The 18,690-nt window shown below is 43.1% G+C and overlaps 1 protein-coding gene and 1 long non-coding RNA gene across 6 annotated transcripts; one reads left to right on the top strand and one right to left on the bottom strand.

The window, feature by feature from the left end:
• Nucleotides 1-1,027: 1,027 nt before the first annotated feature.
• RNF34 (ring finger protein 34) lies at nucleotides 1,028-16,876 on the bottom strand. Of its 5 annotated transcripts, XM_033440944.2 has the most exons (7): nucleotides 16,704-16,853; nucleotides 7,930-8,148; nucleotides 6,230-6,442; nucleotides 6,035-6,085; nucleotides 4,497-4,595; nucleotides 4,035-4,236; nucleotides 1,028-1,973 (listed from the first exon to the last, which is right to left on the bottom strand). In XM_033440944.2, the coding sequence occupies exons 1-7, from the start codon at nucleotides 16,707-16,709 to the stop codon at nucleotides 1,783-1,785; spliced, it is 981 nt and encodes a 326-aa protein (XP_033296835.1). In that variant the 5' UTR covers nucleotides 16,710-16,853; the 3' UTR covers nucleotides 1,028-1,782. The 5 variants fall into 5 exon arrangements, with proteins under 5 accessions (XP_033296835.1, XP_004276760.1, XP_033296837.1 ...); XM_004276712.3 differs by having other exon boundaries at nucleotides 6,035-6,442; nucleotides 16,704-16,876; XM_033440946.2 differs by lacking the exon at nucleotides 6,230-6,442.
• Nucleotides 13,293-14,437, top strand: LOC125961311 (uncharacterized). Its single transcript, XR_007471860.1, has 2 exons — nucleotides 13,293-14,046; nucleotides 14,152-14,437. It is a non-coding gene; the product is annotated as an uncharacterized LOC125961311 (long non-coding RNA).
• Nucleotides 16,877-18,690: the final 1,814 nt, after the last annotated feature.

The following is an 18,690-nucleotide window of genomic DNA, read 5'->3' as shown; positions in this document are numbered from 1 at the left end:
TACAGACTAAGTGCTCCTAAGGCTTCAGCAGGGGCTGAGCTTTTACTGTCCATCTGAATTGTAGCTAATACCCACCCTGGGCTCTTCAGGCAAGCACAGGAGAAGGGTATTTAGAATATCCACAAGGCTTTGATTTACATGCTCTGACACTCAAAACCAGAAAACGTAGAAAGGCAACTTTTTTTTCACAGCTAGCCAAACTTTCTGCCTTAAGCACAGAGGGGCAAGACTGTTTACCTCCTTTGCTGTAAGTTTCAGGTCTTGTTGATTGACTTCTGGATCCTGAGCACCTGAAGGCATGTGTTAAACACTGCAGAGTCAAAAGATAAAAAACCCACAGGACTCAGCCAAGAAGTTACGTAGTTTCCTAAAAACATACCTGCCCACAAGCCATGGGAATGAATCCACAGTTGGTCTCAACTAAACCAAAAAACCACCCTGATTAGAGCTGGACCTAAAAGAAAAGAGATTTCAGATCATTAATGTCCCAAGAACCTTTTAGCATAAGCTAATGTCTCAGGTTTCTCAGTTGTGGTATTAGAAGAGGTAAGAAAAAGTCATCAGAGCTAGGTTCAAATTCTGATGTGACTTTTTTTTTTTTGGCTGCCCCACATGGCTTATGGGATCTTAGTTCCCTGACCAGGGATTGAACCGGTGCCCTCAGCAGTGAGAGCGCAGAGTCCTAACCACTGGACCACTAGGGAATTCCCTATGGTGACTTTTTAACTGTGAGATTTTCGACAAGTTCTTTAACTTCTCAGAGATCAAGTTCCCCATCTGTGATGTGAGGCAATATCTATTTCAGAATGCTGGAGGTAACCATAAAGCACCTGGCACAATACCTGGTCACAGTATGTGGCAAATATGTAGTTAAATTTACTGGTAAATTAGCAGCCAAGGTAGACAGGTACAACATCTTTGAAGGTGCTCCTTTCTCTCATGAAGAATGTACTAGACCAGGCCTGGACACCCATTCATGCTGCACCGAAGTGAATTAGGAACTGGCCAGGACAAATGTAAACAAAAGCATTTTTTAAAACCTAATTTTATTCCTAAAGTTCAAACTAGCTAGTGGGTAGCACTGAAAATACACTTGCAATATATAAAAGTGTAAACTGATTACACGTTAATAAAGAATTTAACACACACACTTCTCTAATGAAGGAAGCTAGATGCAGCCCTCGCTATAAAAAGCTGTACCTGAACAAAAATGGACATGTTTAGCCTCAGGCCCTGGTACTTGACTATAGAATGTCAGTTGTTCCCAATTACGTTTAAACGCAGAAATAGCAACAATGTGGAAAATTACATTCATCAAATAGTAGCATTTAAAATATACATGACTAATAAAATGAACATTCAGAGGTGCCCCTGTTCAGCGTGTACCATGTCAGCCATTTGCAGACAGTGACCTCATCCAAAGAGAGCAGAAGTTTCAAACATCTGAGTAGTTTAAGTTAAAAATAGGATGAAGGAGAAATAAGAGAACAAGATAAATGTCCTCCAAAGAGAACAGTAGCTGATGCCATAAGCAGTCTGACTTCGGCAATTAGTAATCAGAGATGTGTGAAGAAGCCCAGCAGAAACTGGGAAACTGAGCCAGTCCTCCAGCTGACAGGCATACAGCATGGACCAGTGTTGCTGCAACTTAGGATGAATCTTTCCTGTCCCCAGTTAGTCGTGAAAATAATTTTTAAAAATAGCTTCAGATTTTGAACAGGAAGTTTCCAGTCCCTTCTGTGCACTGAAACGTCTGGGATCGAGCCTGGGGGGTCCTTGGCTTCAGGACTTGAACACGTGCACGGCGCGCACCACGTACTGCCGGCAGATGGGACACTCGCTCATGCGCTTGCCGCACTTGGTGCAGGTGACCATGTGCCCGCACTCGAGCAGGACGCAGTCGATGATGGCGTCCATGCAGATCCGGCACAGGCTGTCGTCTTCCTCGTCCTGCAGCTGCAGCCGCTCGCCATCTGAAAGGCAACAGAGAGCTGGGGCTGCGGGCACGGCCTCTGAGTGACCCAGAGTGACCCCACTGTAAGAGAAATAGTCCCTGCTTCTTGGCACATTGGTTCCTTCCACTAGAAATGGCAATGATTACACCTCATAGGATTTTGTGAAGAATAAATGAGAAATACTTACTTAGCTTAGGACCAGGGATGAAGTGCCTAACACATGTTAGCTATTTAATTCTTTTTTTCCCGCCCCCGCCCCTATTTAATTCTATTTTACATCTGTATATAATACAAGGTTTTTGTGATAGCTTGCTTCTATAAATAAAAATGAAGAAGCCCTAGGCTGTCCTACACACGGGCCTCAGAGTCAGAACACGATTCGAATTTCCAGCCCAACTGTGTGGCCTTGGGAAAGTCACAGGCTCCAGAGCCTCATCCTAGTAGGAGGAGGAGCTTTATTTCTACACCAACGGGAAAGCTATAGAGTCATACATCAAGTAGCCTGTAGTTGAGGGACGGCACCCCCTGAGCCTTGGAAGCATCTCAAAATTCATCTGTGTTTCTGGCTACGATGGTACTGTCGGGAGTCTGTCTAACTCAAAAGGCATGGGACATTCTGGTTCTGAATAAGAAAGGTTCAGAATGAGTTTAAAAAGTTCATTGCAGCCTGAGATTTGGCCATAGAGCTATGGACAGTGAGGCTTCCCTTTGTATAGGTCACAGAAGGGATTAATGGGAATCATGAAGAAGGTTAGAAAGAACCAAACAGGAATTCAAGCTTGAAAAGCGAATAGTCCCTGAATTTAAGGAAATAAACACTGTTGTGTCAAGAGAATCTTGTCATCTGGGGTCCTAGTTCATGGTCCATACCATTACTGGAAAGTGGGGAGAAAGGATCCATGAATAAGATAACAGATGAGCCTCTGTAGGCTCCAATGATTAAGATGCCTGTATCTGCTACTGTTGCATCATCTTTGAAGTAGGTGTGGGACTTCCCTGGTGGCACAGTGGTTAAGAATCCGCCTGCCAATGCAGGGGACACGGGTTTGAGCCCTGGTCCAGGAAGATCCCACATGCCTCGGAGCAACTAAGCCCATGTGCCACAACTACTGAGCCTGTGCTTTAGAACCCACGAGCCACAACTACTGAAGCCCACGTACCTAGAGCCCGTGCTCCGCAACGAGAAGCCACCACGGTGAGAAGCCCGCACACTGCAACGAAGAGTAGCCCCCGCTCTCCACAACTAGAGAAAGCCCATGCACAGCAACAAAGACCCAACGCGGCCAAAAATAAATAAATATATTGAAAAAAGAAAAAAAGAAAAGAAATAGGTGTGCCAAAATACTATCTGCATATTCTGGGCATAAACCTGTTTATCAACAAATGCTGTATTATAACCAGGTTTTAAAGAAAAAAACTCAAGATGACACACGTTAATGATGGGAGCACTGTTTTCTAGATAAGAACATAATATTTGTCAGTCTGAACACCACTGAATTCTTTTTTCTTGCCTATAAATGCTCTGTGGCTTGGCCCTGTTACCAGCTGAGGATTTCTGCTCCATGCTCCATCAATAAATAGTTCAGAAGTTCTTAACCTTAGCTTTTCGTGACTTACAAAGAAACCTACTGATACTTGATGTTAAGAACTACTTAACATCCTGGCTCTAGGGAATTTTTTCCCCCCACTGTTTGATTATCTCAGTTGTAGCTTTTAAATCCTCAGTACTGGCCTGCCAGACAGGTTAGTGAGAAAACAAGCCTTTCTTAGATACAAGGAATTTCATTAGAGTTCTAACAAATTATGACCAGAAAAACCAGACTGAACAAAAGATTATCTAACTCATTGGCAATGGTGATCTCAGAGCCAACATCACATAATGAACTTACTGCTTAACAGATCTATAAACAGGTTTATATAACTAATATATATTGAGTGTGAATTATATAACTAATTCACACTCAATAAAAGGATACATAGGTTTCTCAAAAATAAAGTGGACTTAACTGACAGAAACAGGCCAGTTTTTAAAGGCCTAAAGAAAGCTACTACAGGGAAACAAAGGAAAAATAAACCTACATGACTTTTGATTTTCTTCATTCTCTTTGTATAACCGGTTTACTTTCTCTACTAGCTCCCATTTTTCACAACAGCCAGAATAGTTGACAAAATTCCGAGCCAGGATTTCCTTGAGCTGGCGCACGCTCATCCCTTCCACGTCTTCAAGGCTTGACAGGTCAGACAGAGAAGCTCTCACTCTCTTCTTAGCGAGGCCAGATGTCTGAAATCACAGAGTGTGTCCATTACCTCTGTTCCTGCAAATCCAGCAAGGAAAACAGCATGCTGCCTTCACCCTACAGTCATCACTGGCCCTGGAGATTCTCCCCAGACTTCTCACCAGTTCTTGAAGTGTTTTATGTATTGTGCTGCATTCAAACCAAAAGAAACATCCTGTGCTAATCTAGCGACAGTCCACATGGGCATTTTCCCTGCCTACCAAGGTGACGTGTCAGGGAAACCAAATTTTATAGGCAGTCTCACCCGCTCCTCCAAGTTTTCTTCATCCTCATCATCATCGTCGTCGTCGTCATCATCTTCTTCATCATCATCTGTGTTTGCTGAAGCTATTTCACTTCGCACCTACACATATGATACATATTAGGTCAGGAATCATTTTCCTAACGGTACCAACCCATATTTATCACTGGAGAAAACCCTTCCAATAGATCCTCCCCAAGAATGACTCTTAATACCTGGCATACTCCACACCTTCCTAGGATCCTGAGTGCTGCTGCCCCTCCCGAAGAGTTGGGCACCACATGATTCGATAAACAATTTACCTTCCATAGTTATCTCAAAAGTCAAATTCCTATGTGCGTGTGAATTTTTAAAATCTAACCATAGTATTAACTCCCCAGAAGTTAAGAAGGTCCCATCACAGAATGTCAAAGCCAAAAGCGTATGGAATTGCACTGTGCCTTAGCAAAGGACCTGCAGCTGGCTGGTTTAACTGGAGCCTCTAAGATACAGGTAGAAACTAAAGCTCTAAGATCAGCCCTAGTGTCAAGGGTATTTGATTTCAAAGATCTCAATCCTACTACCTCATGCTTAGACATTCTAATTCCAAACAATGCTTTCTAGACTAATTCACTGATGGTTGATGCTATTTCTAGTTTTCAGAAATTCCTCAACAATCAGATACTCTTTTCTTTAAGGAGAACAGAAAGCCTAGGACAATGCCCAATTTCAAGTATTCTACCCCACTAGTTCACAAACACTATATTGTATCATCCAAAGACCCACATCTCCCAAGTGGTGTCATATACCCAAAAGTGACACAAAAGTCAGATGTGTCTTACCTTTGCATCATAATTATGCCAGCTGCCATTTGGGAAAATAATAAAACTCCTAGCTTGGGCTTATCTAATTGATGACTCTTTAGAAAGCAACTAGACCACATTTCCCTCTGCTTCTAACCTCTTTCCTCAGAGGAGAAAATTAAATGTGGAAATGAATGTTCAGAACAGTTCTTTCAGCATTTTAGAATCATTCATATATACAAATTGAGTATTAATTACAAGACTTTGCATGTTATTCAATTAGTATGCCCAAGGACCTCACTGGGACAACATTCTGCACTGGCATTTCTTTGAAATGAGTAAATAACCATATCCTGCCACTAATTCAGATGGCTGTTTCCCAATATCTAAATTAGAACAATTTTACGGTAGCAAGGCAACTGGGCATTAGGTTAACTTATAGTTTCCATGGTCACTGACACACAAATAGTCCTGCAAATGTTTATACGCTACATTTGACAGTCATTATTTCGACAGCTAGTATTTAACTATATAAGAGAGGGAAACTGAGGTAACTAAGGTCAAGAGACTGATGAGCTTTTTTTGGGCCCTTCAGGCAGCATCTGAGCTTGGAGCCTCACATCAGGAGAGCCTGCAAGTGCAGAGTTCAGCAGCACGTGGAACCCCGGCTCAGCAAGGAGTCTTCAGCCCTAAAGCCCCCTCCATATTGGCCGAAAGCAGACGACATGCCAGGCCCTCAGGGTAATTACACCCTCGTACCTGTGCCAGTACTCCAGATCCTAAGGTCCGGTCTCCACCCATAAGCTCTCCCTGAAAGGAAGACATGGTAGCAGATGGGGCTGTATAGTTTGAAAAAAATGAATGTGTAAAAAAGCTAGAAGTCTGGGACCTTGAGGAATTCAGACTGCTCGTGTCCAGGTTGTCCTCAGAGCCCAGCCCACGGTGACACAGTACCAGATCTACCAAGTCTTCTTTCTCTCGACAGGTATCGATCGGTATGTTTCTAAGAATGAGATACTGCCGTAGATCCTTCACTTTCAGTCTCATTAACTGAGGGCGCTGAAAGGCTGTCTCTTGTAATAAGTGACAAGTGGAACATCTACGGAGATTTTCTTGTAAGATCGAACAAACGGAGCAAAAGTCTTTCTTGCAGTCACAACATACATGCTGAAGAAACAGATAGGAAAGAAGCATTTAATGAGAGCCAGATACAAGCCATTGTGAAAGCACTAGTTTTCCTTTTGCCTTCTATTAAAATTAAATTTTAGTTCTTATGAAGTCCCCCATGGCACCAGACCCATGGGCATTTTCGTGTTCTAAAAGTGGTGAAAATCAAAACAGTCACTGCTGAGGCAGTTTGGATTCACAGAAGTTCAAATACAGACCTTTAAGAAAAACAGACTCTTGTGTTAATGAATTAAAACCTTTCCACCCCTTCGGGCAAACGTAATTAGCAAAACAGAGCTGACTTGAACCACATGGAGCAGAAAGCATGACCACAAACTCTCTTCCTGCTCTTTGCCTATGTGAAAATATCCCCATTTAAAGAGAAGGGGGACTGCAGGCTTCCCTGGTGGCGCAGTGGTTAAGAATCGGCCTGCCAGTGCAGGGGACATGGGTTCGAGTCCTGGTCCGGGAGGATCCCACATGACATGAAGCAACTAAGCCCGTGTGCCACAACTACTGAGCCTGCGCTCTAGAGCCCACGAGCCACAGCTACTGAACCCATGCACCACAACTACTGAAGCCTGCACACCTAGAACCTGTGCTCTGCAACAAGAGAAGCCACTGCAATGAGAAGCCCGCGCACCGCAACAGAGCGGCCCCCACTCGCCACAAGTAGAGAAAGCCCACGCGCAGCAATGAAGACCCAATGCCACCAAAAATTAAAAAAAAAAAAAGAGAGAGAAGGGGGAAAAGCCTAACACAGAGAGGGAAAGAGAAAGACAACTGATCTCTCAAGGTCAATCCAAGCAAACAGAGGACCCCACTTATACAGTAATCTGTACCCTAGAGCCTTAATCACATTCAAAGCCATTCCACAAGCAAAACTTAAAAGAAGACATGATGATGTGGTCATTTCTGCTTGGGGCATTGTTCCCACAAGCTAACACCTTGTTTGTTAAGTATTTCAAAGGACTGGATTGACAAGCCTGGGAGATGGCCCAGCAATATGATGGTTCTCAGAAAGAACAACTTTCTGTCCTAAAGAAAATAACGGTTTTAGCTGTTATTTTGCATGTTGAATCTTTAAACAGTAGCTAATGTTAATATACTCATTTCTTCACTTGAGTTAATGTGGGTGGGGATACATTTTTTGAAACTTGAGATCAAAGTTATAGTAAATCTTCTCTGAACAAAATTGCAGACTAATTAAATCTCTTGCTTCAGAACATAAGAATCAAAGTGTATGAACAGGTCAGAGTCCAGGAGAAAGAATGGCTGAGCAACATGAGAAGTAACAACGTCTAGTCAGAAAACCTGAGCAGTGATACAGTCTCTGCAACTCAGCACTTTTCTAAATGGGAAATGGTTATTAGGACTTTTTGATATTTGTATAAGAAGAAATGAATATTCATTAGTATTCAAAATAACATACAATCAAGAATTCTGATACATGTGTTTTTTTGTGTGTAACATTTCATCCAACTCACCTTCTTTCTAAAGACTGAAAATGAAAGTCCACAGGCTTTGCAAACTATATTAGGCCCTTCTGTAGGTGCTGGTGGGTAAGTGGTAAAATCAGAGCTCGGTGTAAATCTGAATGGACCAGTGCCTCCTGCAAATCCTGACTGTTGGCCCCTGACAGCTCCAGTCCCCATGACTTCATTCAGCAGCCCACAGCACGAAGCCCACATAGACGTGGCACCCGCCTGGAAAGGAACGAAAATAGGCACCAGTTTAAAGCTGATTGGAACCTGGGCTCTCTGGGATTCTCGGGGAATGCCATTCTGGAGAGGCACGTTTGCCCTAAATAATTTCGAAATTATTCTTTTAAGCATCAAAATTTTAAGCTATTGGGAAGGGGATAATATTCTGGTATTTACAAAGAATATTTGGCTTTGGGGATACTCATGATATATTGTTAACAAAGGAGAAGATACAATATGAACCCAATTTCGTAAAACAACAACAAAAAACATATGCTTAGAGATACACGTGCATGCACACAGAAGAAAAATGACTAGATGGAAGTAAGTGCTATGCAATATTTGGGATATGCTTACACTGAAAAAAGCTGTTCACTGTTTATCTGAAATTCAAATTTAACTGAGTGTCTTGTATTCTATCTGGCAACCTTAGACTGGTGACTACAGCACCGTTCTATAGGCTGAGGCAGATTTTCCCAGCTATCATTTAGCAGAAAGAATATAAATTCTAATTACTTAATTTCATTAAACTTCTGTCCTCTCATTTGTATCTGGGCATAATAAACTATGGCATGTGGAAACTTTTTTGATTTTTTAAAAATGACTGGGAAAACATCAAAATGCCAATTGAAGTGCTCTCTAGGTTTTCATGTATATCTCGTATAATTTGTTTTCCCCTGCTTTCCAAACCTTTATAAGGAATATATTAATTTAACATTAAGGAAAATATTTTAAAAAAGCAAACTGAGAATACGGAACACAATTTCTGATGACTTGATAATCATAATGACGTTTTGAGGTGTAAGGGCTATTTGCCACTCCACTAAGTGGCTTGAAACTAATAGGCTGCCTTTTATGTTTTTTCCTCTCATCTCTTCCCTTTCTGTGAATCACCACTGCTATCACTATATCTACCTCTAGCAACCTGTCTCTCCTTTTTTACTGCATTCAGAAACCTGATAACCAAGCTTGTTAGAAGTGTATATAAAAATACATTTTCAGTGAGGGCTCAAGGCATTTTCCTATGCTTAAAATATAAAGCTACACTGTTTGGAACCAATGAGCTTTTGCCCCTTGTCCTACTACTTATGCATATTCTAGACTCTAGATAATGTGATAAGTAATGGAAGTCCAGGTAGGTGAGGTCTTATTAGTTAAAATGGCATAACAAAGGCACTGTTCCATTTATTTTATTATCTAATTCTGTCAAACATTTACTGCTTGTCCAATGAGCTCTTAAAAAAAATTTTTTTTAAACAACCTTAAAAGGCTATTTGGAGGGACTTCCCTGGCGGTCCAGTGGTTGAGACTTCGCCTTCCAGTGTGGGGGGTGCGGGTTAGATTCATGGCTGGGGAGCTGGGATCCCACATGCTTTGTGGCCAAGGGACTGAGGCATGAAGCAGGGGCAATGTTGTAGCAAATTCAGTAAAGACTTTGGAGATGGTCCACATCAAAAAATAGTAATAATGGGACTTCCCCGGCGGCGCAGTGGCTAAGAATCCGCCTGCCAATGCAGGGGACATGGGTTCGAGCCGTGGTTCAGGAAGATCCCACATTCCGCGGAGCAACTAAGCCTGTGCGCCACAACTACTGAGCCTGCGCCCTAGAGCCCGTGCGCCACAACTACTGAGCCTGCGCTCTAGAGCTGGCGCGCCACAACTACTGAAGCCCGCGCGCCTAGAGCCCATGCTCCACAACGAGAAGCCATGGCAATGAGAAGCCCACGCACCGCAACAGAGTAGCCCCCGCTCGCCGCAACTAGAGAGAGCCCACGCACAGAAATGAAGACCCAACGCAGCCAAAAATAAATAAATAAATAAATAAAAGAAAAAGAAAAAAAAGAATCTGCCTGCCAATGCAGGGGACACGGGTTCGAGCCCTGGTCGGGGAAGATCTCACATGCCGCGGAGCAACTAAGCCCGTGTGCCACAACTATGGAGCCTGCGCTCTAGAGCCCGCGAGCCAGAACTACTGAAGCCTGTGCACCTACAGCCCGTGCTCTGCAACAAGAGAAGCCACCACAATGAGAAGCCTGCGCACCTCAACGAAGAGTAGCCCCTGCTCACCACAACTAGAGAAAGCCCACGCGCAGCAACGGAGACCCAACACACCCGGAAAAAAAAAAAAAGAAAGAAAGACAGTGGTTGGACTCACCAGGAGAGCCTTAAAAAATACTGGTGCCTGAGTCCCAGCCCCAAGATTCTGATTTAACAGGTCTGGGGTACAACCTGGGCCTCAGAATTTTTTTTAATTCCCTATGTGATGTGAATGTACAGTCAAGGTTAAAAGGTTAACACCTGCTCGGTCTAGGGGATTTCTCCTTTCTGCCTACATCATTTCAGCTGGAGAATCACTCAGATTCCCAAATGGAAGGGGCTGTGGTTACTTCTGAAGCCTGTGCCTCTAGAGTTCTAGAACCAACATCTCTGCCACGTGCTCCTCACTACCTGTGTAGGTACCGCCCCTTCACACCCCCATCCCCAAGTAGTGGGATTTGCCTCTAGTGTTTCCTTTCCCCCTCTGGTTTCCCCTAATCCTTTCAGAAAGGATTAGCTCAGAAGGCCTCAGCTGAGTTTTTAACAATTTAATCTGATTCTTATATCAGTTCCTTTCCTTTTTAAAAAAAAAAAAATTTTTTTTTTTTTTAATGTTTTTGGCTGCACCACACGCGCATGTTTTAGTTCCCCGACCAGGGATCGAACCTTCCTGCAGTGGAAGCTCGGAGTCTTAACCACTAGACCGCCAGGGAAGTCCCCAATCAGTTCCTTTCCTTTACCACATATCAGCCTGGAAGTTAAGCTGAAATTTGGTGCCCTCCTTCATTTTACTTGCTCTTTGCTTTTTGGCCCAGATTTCTTACTTCCTAACTTATTCCTTTACATATTTTCTTGGGTGAACTCTCCAATACTGGGAGAAAGACAGTGATTTCTGGGTCTGTCAAAAAGCCATTTGGCAAACTATTTTTGTCCTTCACCCCCAAGTTGAAGAATCCACCCAGAAGATGAATCTTCCAAACTTAGGGTCCATCTCCCTGCCTCCGGTTAGTATGTTTCATCTTCTTGTACTTTCCCTTAAAGTCCTAATTGCCTGAATTTCTTCTGCGTGTCCCCTCAGGGCACAGGGATCCCTATCTAAGGACTATTACCTTGCCCTAATAATGCTTGGAGTGTCCTATACTGACCTTTCTCCTCTCAAATCTGTCCAAATTTCTGTTAATACTTGATATAACAGTCCCATTTTTCAAGTGACAGAATCTACAAAAGCAATTAGGGAACAATTTAAGAGAGCGTTTTCCCAACAGTTTATTGAACGTGTGCTCTTGGGAAAGGGGCGGGGAGGCGAACATGAATTTATTCTCTGAGCTCTTGACTCTCTGTCTTTGTTATATTTCCTTAGAGCCCAGTTACCGTACCTGGTAGGGTCATAACCAAAAAGCTTCCCCCTTTTGCACCCTCCCCTTAAAAGCTTTAGAGACCCAAGTTCATGTTCTCTCTACTTCCGTCGTCCCTATCCTCTAAGATCTTCCGCCAGTTTAATCAGCCTGCATTCCGTTATTTTTCTTTTATTCACACTCTGCTCACCTTTTCATAGTAAGATTGAAGCGTATTTTCCGAACTACTACCTTTCCACGAATAAAGCCAAAGTCTGGATCTCTGCTATGATCTGGGCTTATGTGACTAACAATTCTAAACCCTACTTGGGACCATGGTTGACAGCAGGACTCCACAGACTAAACCACATGAATCCAAGAGGTGAGAAGGATGGTTACATTTCTCTTGACCATGAATATGGACCCAAAAACAACATAGAGAATAACCGAATAAGGCAACCATCTACTTACGTCTGATACAAAACTCCTAGTTCAGAGAATTTAGCTGTGTTTCTAGTTGACTTTCTAGCCATCAATGACTACTGAAAATAAATGACTTTTTCTTGATAAACCTAATCCCTTTCCTAAACATCCTGTTAGACTAAAATTGCTCCTGAGTAGATTAGCCATGGAACCATGGCCTGCCTGGCATCAATTAAGAACCAGATCTCATATTAAAAACTTATATGGCCCACAGTAAGAAATTAAATTGTAAAGCCTCCTGTTTGGACTGCCCCAGACACCTAGATCTCGTCATGTTATTCTAGTATCCAATGCCAGTTCTCATGTTTTTTTCAAAGACAGTGCACCAAGATTTTAGGGAGCCAATAACACTACATTTTTTTCTCACTCCCATTTTAAAACTGAGTAAAGAAATAAGACAAACAGAAATTTAAATATTTGCTTTTTTACTGGTAACACCAATTGGAGAACATGACTTTAGCTCTGCAGCCAACTGGTCTTGATAACATGCCACCCAGCCACCAGCACAGCTGACCAACAGCAGCTTACCATCTAGTTGACCAGAGTCCCTTCCCTACCCACAGGAAGATAAATCTGAGAAGGTCTCAGAAAAGTACTGAAGCAAGCATGTTCAGCTCCTTTGCTAAAATCACCAACATAAAAGTTCCTCTTGTTCCTTCCTAAAGAATGAATTAGAAATTCCCTCCCCTCTGTAGGAGTACAGAGGAGGGGAGGGGACTGTGATCCACAACTGTAAACACTTTGCAGGAGAGTGGGACTGACAGTTTCCAGTGCTGTGACACTTATTTCCACAATAGCACACCACCAGTTTTTTAAGCACTCTCTTGGGTTCCTCAGTCAGATTCACACAATACAGGCCCATTCTGAATCATCATTTCAGTCAACAAAAGCAAGAGGGAATGTGTTCTTTCTTTGCAAGAGCAGTAGCCCAGCCTTCTTTTTGGCAGAGTGCCAGTTTTCAAATGGCTCAAGGTTCAGCTGTCTTTGATTGTGCGTGTGCGTGTCTGTGTGAGATCTAATGTGCTTTCTAGAATATCTGGGGGTTGGGGCGGGGAGACGTCCAAAATGCTCAACTTACAGAATTAACAAAAAGTTTACTACAAACTTTGAATCCTATTCTAAACTACATCAGGATGTGATCCCTTTTAATTATTCCACCAAATGTAATAGTAGCCAGGCAAACTAGAATGAAGACCAAGAAAAGCTGTAGTGATTTCCATGAAGATTAAATGACAGCCAGAGAGAGAGAGAGAGAGAAAGAGAGAAAGAGAGAGAGAGAGAGAGAGAGAGAGAGGGAGGGAGAGAAGGGGGAGTGGGGAAGTTGATGGGTTTGAAAACAGCAAAAAACTAAATGATCATAGTCTAAATCATTTGCTTTTGATTAAACTAGGTAAACAGCAGTAATCATAATGCCACCTCCTAAGAGTTGCTTGCCTCAACTCTAAATTAAATATGGTAATATTTTACACAGTTATTTTAAGGATAAACCTAGAAGTTTCAATTTCAAGAACATTAATTTTCTTGGATGCTGTAAGAAGCTACAAGGACCAGGCAGGGATTCAGTTCTTCCACCAGTGGAAGCTTCTTCAGAGAACTCAATCACCACAAGCTTTGTCTTTAAACTCTGAACAACCTTCAGTTTGCTAAAACTCAATGTCCTTATGTTAAACAATATGAAAAGATGTTTCAAATCTCAGTACCAGTGATATAAGAGAGTAAGTTTTACAGTTTAAATTTCAATTAGGTTAAACTTCCCTACAGAAATTAAAGCAAACCAGAAGAAACCATTAAGATAATAAGCAAAAATCTTTACCCTATTTAGAGCCACTGGAGGAACAGTTCCTTAAAAAGGGAAAGAATTTCTTACTGAAACTGCTGCTTCAACTGAAATACAATACACCAAGAACTCTGCGATCTTAATGATTAAATATCAGGCTATATACCACAAAGGAGGAAATTCTACATCCTAAGTTCTTTCTCTCATACCATTTGGACATTAAGCAGGATGCAAAAACAAATGCTGATCTTAAAAATGTAACATTTTTAGGTAAGACATTTGGCCAAATTGATTGATTTTTACAAATAACGTGTTCTGGAGATCATAAATGTTATCTTCTTCATGTTTGGGTTTTGTTTTCTTTTCTTAAAACAGTATACTTGGGACTTCCCTGGTGTCGCAGTGGTTAAGAATCCGCCTGCCAATGCAAGGGACACGGGTTCGATCCACGGTCTGGGAAGATCCCACATACCGCGGAACAACTAAGCCCGCAAGTCACAACTACTGAGCCCATGTGCCACAACTACTGAAGCCCGCGCACTGCAGCAAAGAGCCCCTGCTCGCCACAACTAGAGAAAGCCTGAGCACAGCAACAAAGACCCAGCGCAGCCAAAAATAAGTAAATAAAATTAAAAAACAAAACAGTATACTTGACCCTTAGCACCACTCCCCCACCTTTCAGAGAAAAGAGAACAAAAAAAGGAAAAGGAAATTACATTAAACAGATTACTTTCGTCTTGATGTCTTGTTTTGAGCTTGGAAGAATGAACATGATTAGTACAATTAAGGGTGAGATCAATATAAATATGCGAAAACAGGAAGGAGATTAAATCAAATTAACATAAGACACTAATTTGGATTTTTTTTTAATCCCTTATAGGAAGTTAATTAGATGCTACTCTAAGGTAAAATGGTTACTTGAACCTTTGAGACAAACCTATTTCAAAACAACAGTTTCTAAACAATAACAAAAAAAGACAAAAAAATTAAAGGAAGAAAGTAAATACCCATTCTACACATATACTAAAATCAGCTCCTGGTCCTGGGTTTGTGTGAAGATGTACTTATCTGATTGCTTGGCTTTTAAATTAATTTTAATTCCACTGAAATTTTAATTTAATACTTGCTTAGATGAACATTCATATGTTAGAATTCCATGACATCAGGAATTAATGCCCCTGCCCAGAAACTATAGATACCGCAAAATTAGACAATTTCAATATGAAACAAAGTTAATAAATAGCCCCAATCCTAAATTTTGTGAATCCAGTTTTCACGAAAACTTAAATGAAAAGCAGTATCTTCATAACTGTCATCTTGTTCAGACTGATGTCTATTTAGGTCTGCATTTTGTTTCATAAAATATACCTTTTTATATTTTCAAATCCCATCCAACTTTGTTTCTAAAATTTCAACTCAGAAAGCAGTATCCTCCACCTAAATTCAAAAACACTTCTGAAAAAATTTCAACACTGTGCTTGCCCTTAATTCTCTCCTTCTACACCTTGTTTCTTGATAGGTCACAAATTTAATATTTACTAATAAAGTTACTGACATTCTTTGAGGCATTATGTATAAAGATCCCTTATTTGTTTTTGGATCTTAACACACAGCGGGATGATGGTTTTCAGGAAAGAAAGCTAGTTTTAGATATTTTAATAGGTATTCTAAGTTGAAATATTTTATAGCTGAACTGGGAAGTTAAAAAATAAGCTCTTTGAATATCCTCATACTTTAACACCCAGTTCGGAAGTTACCTATTCCAAAAATCTTCCTTGCTTCCTAGAGCCAGAAAAAATCCTTTCTTGCTCCTGAGGGTTTTGCATTTTTTTGATACCTTACATCAAATTCTGCCTCATAATGTGGTTTCTTGAGAATGTCTCTTCTCTTTTGGTTGGCAAACTCCTAAAGGGTGGGATTGTATTTTGAATTACTTCTACGCATGATATATCCCTTAGCTAACACATAGGAAATGCTCAACAAAATATCTTCTTGGGGCTTTGTGAAGGTAGAGGTTTAGCTAGCAGTTCACTCTGTTATTTTTCTTACCCACGCCAATCACACCTCTTCACTGAGATTAATGAAATCAACGATGTCTGAAAGAGTATCACCTTATGACTCACCCCACTTGGTTTGAATCAATACGTGAATTGATTGTTGTACCCAGAGCTCTTTAGAACTCTCAGCGATCAAGTTGAGAGAATCAGCTCCCAAAAGTAGGCCAGAACCTCCCCCCTCCCCCCATTCCTTAAACTTCTCACTCAGTGATGCTCCCACGCTCTCACACCCACCGTGAAGACTCAAGCTGTCAAATTACTTGCTGCGTACCTAGTGGCGATGGAGACACAACGGGTTTGCTAAGAGCTCTAGGTCACGGCCCCTGTGTTAAGCCTGCAAACAGATCCTTCAGGGTGGGATCCCCGCCCCGAGACATTTCTAACCAGTTAGCCGGGCCCCAGCCTCACGACTCCCCGCACAACCCCTTTTCCCTTCGTCCTGCAGTTTCCGTCCTGCGACAGTCCCGTGGTGCTCCCAACATTTGGGTTAGTTCAAGGACTCGGGGCGGGAGAGGGCACGCTGTGGGCAAAGGCACGGAGGGTGAGGCGAGCACCAGGGGGTCTGCCTCCGGCCCCCGAGGACGCGGACAGGGCCCAGCGCGGAGAGGGGCCCATCAGGCGTGAGTGCAGGGCGGGCCCGGGCTCTCCCCCGGCCTCGGGCTCGCTGACGGAGGCGCTGTGGGAGTTGGAAACGTCCGGGAGCCCACGACATCCGCCCTGCGGGTCAGGGCCCCAGAAGCCGGCGGGGTACCCCCCTCCGCGGAGCTCTCCGAGGTGCCGGCAGGGTAACCCCTGAGGCGAAAGGAAGGCACTTCGAGCGCACTGGCCGGAGAGGAGAGGAGGGACTGCCCGGCCCCACCGGCCCCTCACCTTCATGGCCGCGACCGCCGCTTCTGGGTCGGCTCTGCCGAGGAATTCAGCACCATAGCAGAACCTACCACAACCACCTTCCTTCCTTCTGGGCGGCGATACTGAGGCTCCCGAGGCGACCCAGCGTCCAGACGTAAGGGGCGTGGTCACGCCCGCCGCGCGCCCCCGGGAAGAGCGCCGAGCGGCGGCCGACTCGGCCAATCCGGAGCTGACACTCGGGGGGCCGGTCACCAAAGCCAATGAAGTGGCGGGAATGGGGCGGGGCCTCCGTCGCAGCCTGGAAGGCCGAGAAAGAATCCATTCCGCCCCAAGCAGAGATGGGCGGGTCTGGGCGTGGCGGGAGTCTCCGGGCGGTTTTCTCCGCGGTTTTCTCCGCTGGATCGCTGAACTTGGAGTCAGGGTACCCTGCAGGAAACTGCAGCAGAGATCTGGGTTCAGGGCTGGGTGGTCAAGTTCCCCTGGAGATGAGGGCGGGAAGGGGCGTGGTACATTTGAAAACGCCGGTTGGTTGGAACTTTTTTGTTATAGCGGTCAAAGCAGGGCCTCGGATTTCCTCCCCAGACATTCACGCCTCTCACAGTCGGTAATGACCTCAGGTCTCCTCTCTGGAGGGTCCAGTAAGCAGTGGCAGCTGCGCACGCAAGGACGCGGCTTTAAAAAACGTTTTATTGAAAACACTTGAAGAACCAACGGTTCTCAAATCCCAGTTGCTCTTTTAGAGCGACATAACAAAATAACCAAATCCTAGCACGGTGAGAGAATTAGGGTGAGCCCTTGGAGTTGACTTTATTTGGACAGAGAAAATTAGTTTGTAAATTAAAGTATCGATTTCTTCAGGCTGACCTGATGACACTCCGTTGGTTTTCCGATACTTCTTCCTCTCCTCTCTTAACTCAACCAGTACTTAAATAAATATTTAAGTAGAGAAAGAGATATGAAGATGTCAATTTACCTCTCATGAGAACCTGACTGTTCTATTCCTTTTGAATAGATTTGCTTATATGTACTATGTCAGTTTAAAACACAAAGCCACCCCACTTCCTTAGACTGCAATAATACTTGGGGTTTTTTTGTTTATTTATTTTTATTTCTTTATTTTTTCTGCTGCGTTGGATCTTTGTTGCTGTGCACGGGCTTTCTCTAGTTGCGGTGAGCGGGGGCTACTCTTCCTCGCGGTGCGTGGGCTTTCTCATTGCGGTGGCTTCTCTTGTTTCAGAGCACGGGCTCTAGGTGCACGGCCTTCAGTAGTTGGAGCACGCGGGCTTGGTAGTTGCAGTGTGCTGGCTTAGTTGCTCCAGAGCATGTGGGATCTTCCTGGACCAGGGCTCGAACCTGTGTCCCCTGTACTGGCAGGCAGATTCTTACCCACCGCGCCACCAGGGAAGCCCAATACTTGTTTTTTAGCTTACTTATTTTTCTTGCTTCAAGCATTGCTCAGATAATATAATTTAACATCTATAGTCCTGGATTTTCTTCTTTGGAAAAATGCAAAGAAAGCCTTTCATTCACCATGTGGGCGCAGCAGCTGAGCCTCAATGGAAGAAAAAGTACTCATTCTTCTAATGATCCAGGCACAAAGAAACTCAATAAACACTTGGTGGTGGTACAAAGTCATATTTCTCCCTCATTAGAAAGGAAGCTGGCAGGTCTACCTGAAGAGTTAATGATTAAGGACATGAAAAGATGCTCAACATCATTAGTCATCAGGGAAATGCAAATTAAAACCATGAGATACGACTTCACACCCACTAGGATGGCTAAAATAAAAAAAATAATAAATGCTGTTAAGGATGTGGAGAAATTGGAACCTTAATTACATTGCTGGTGGAACGCTAAAACGGTGGATCTTCTTTGGAAAGCAGTCTGGCAGTTCCTCAAAATATTAAACATAGAATTACCATATGACCCCACAATTCTACTCGTAGGTGTAAAAACCTAAGAGAAATGAAGATGTATGTCCATCAAAAAGCCTTATACATAAACGTTC

Source organism: Orcinus orca, chromosome 15, assembly GCF_937001465.1.
Source record: "Orcinus orca chromosome 15, mOrcOrc1.1, whole genome shotgun sequence".
Taxonomy (NCBI): Eukaryota; Metazoa; Chordata; class Mammalia; order Artiodactyla; family Delphinidae; genus Orcinus; species Orcinus orca.
Note: the sequence above shows the minus strand (reverse complement) of the source record. Positions and strands in the feature narration are given on the sequence as shown.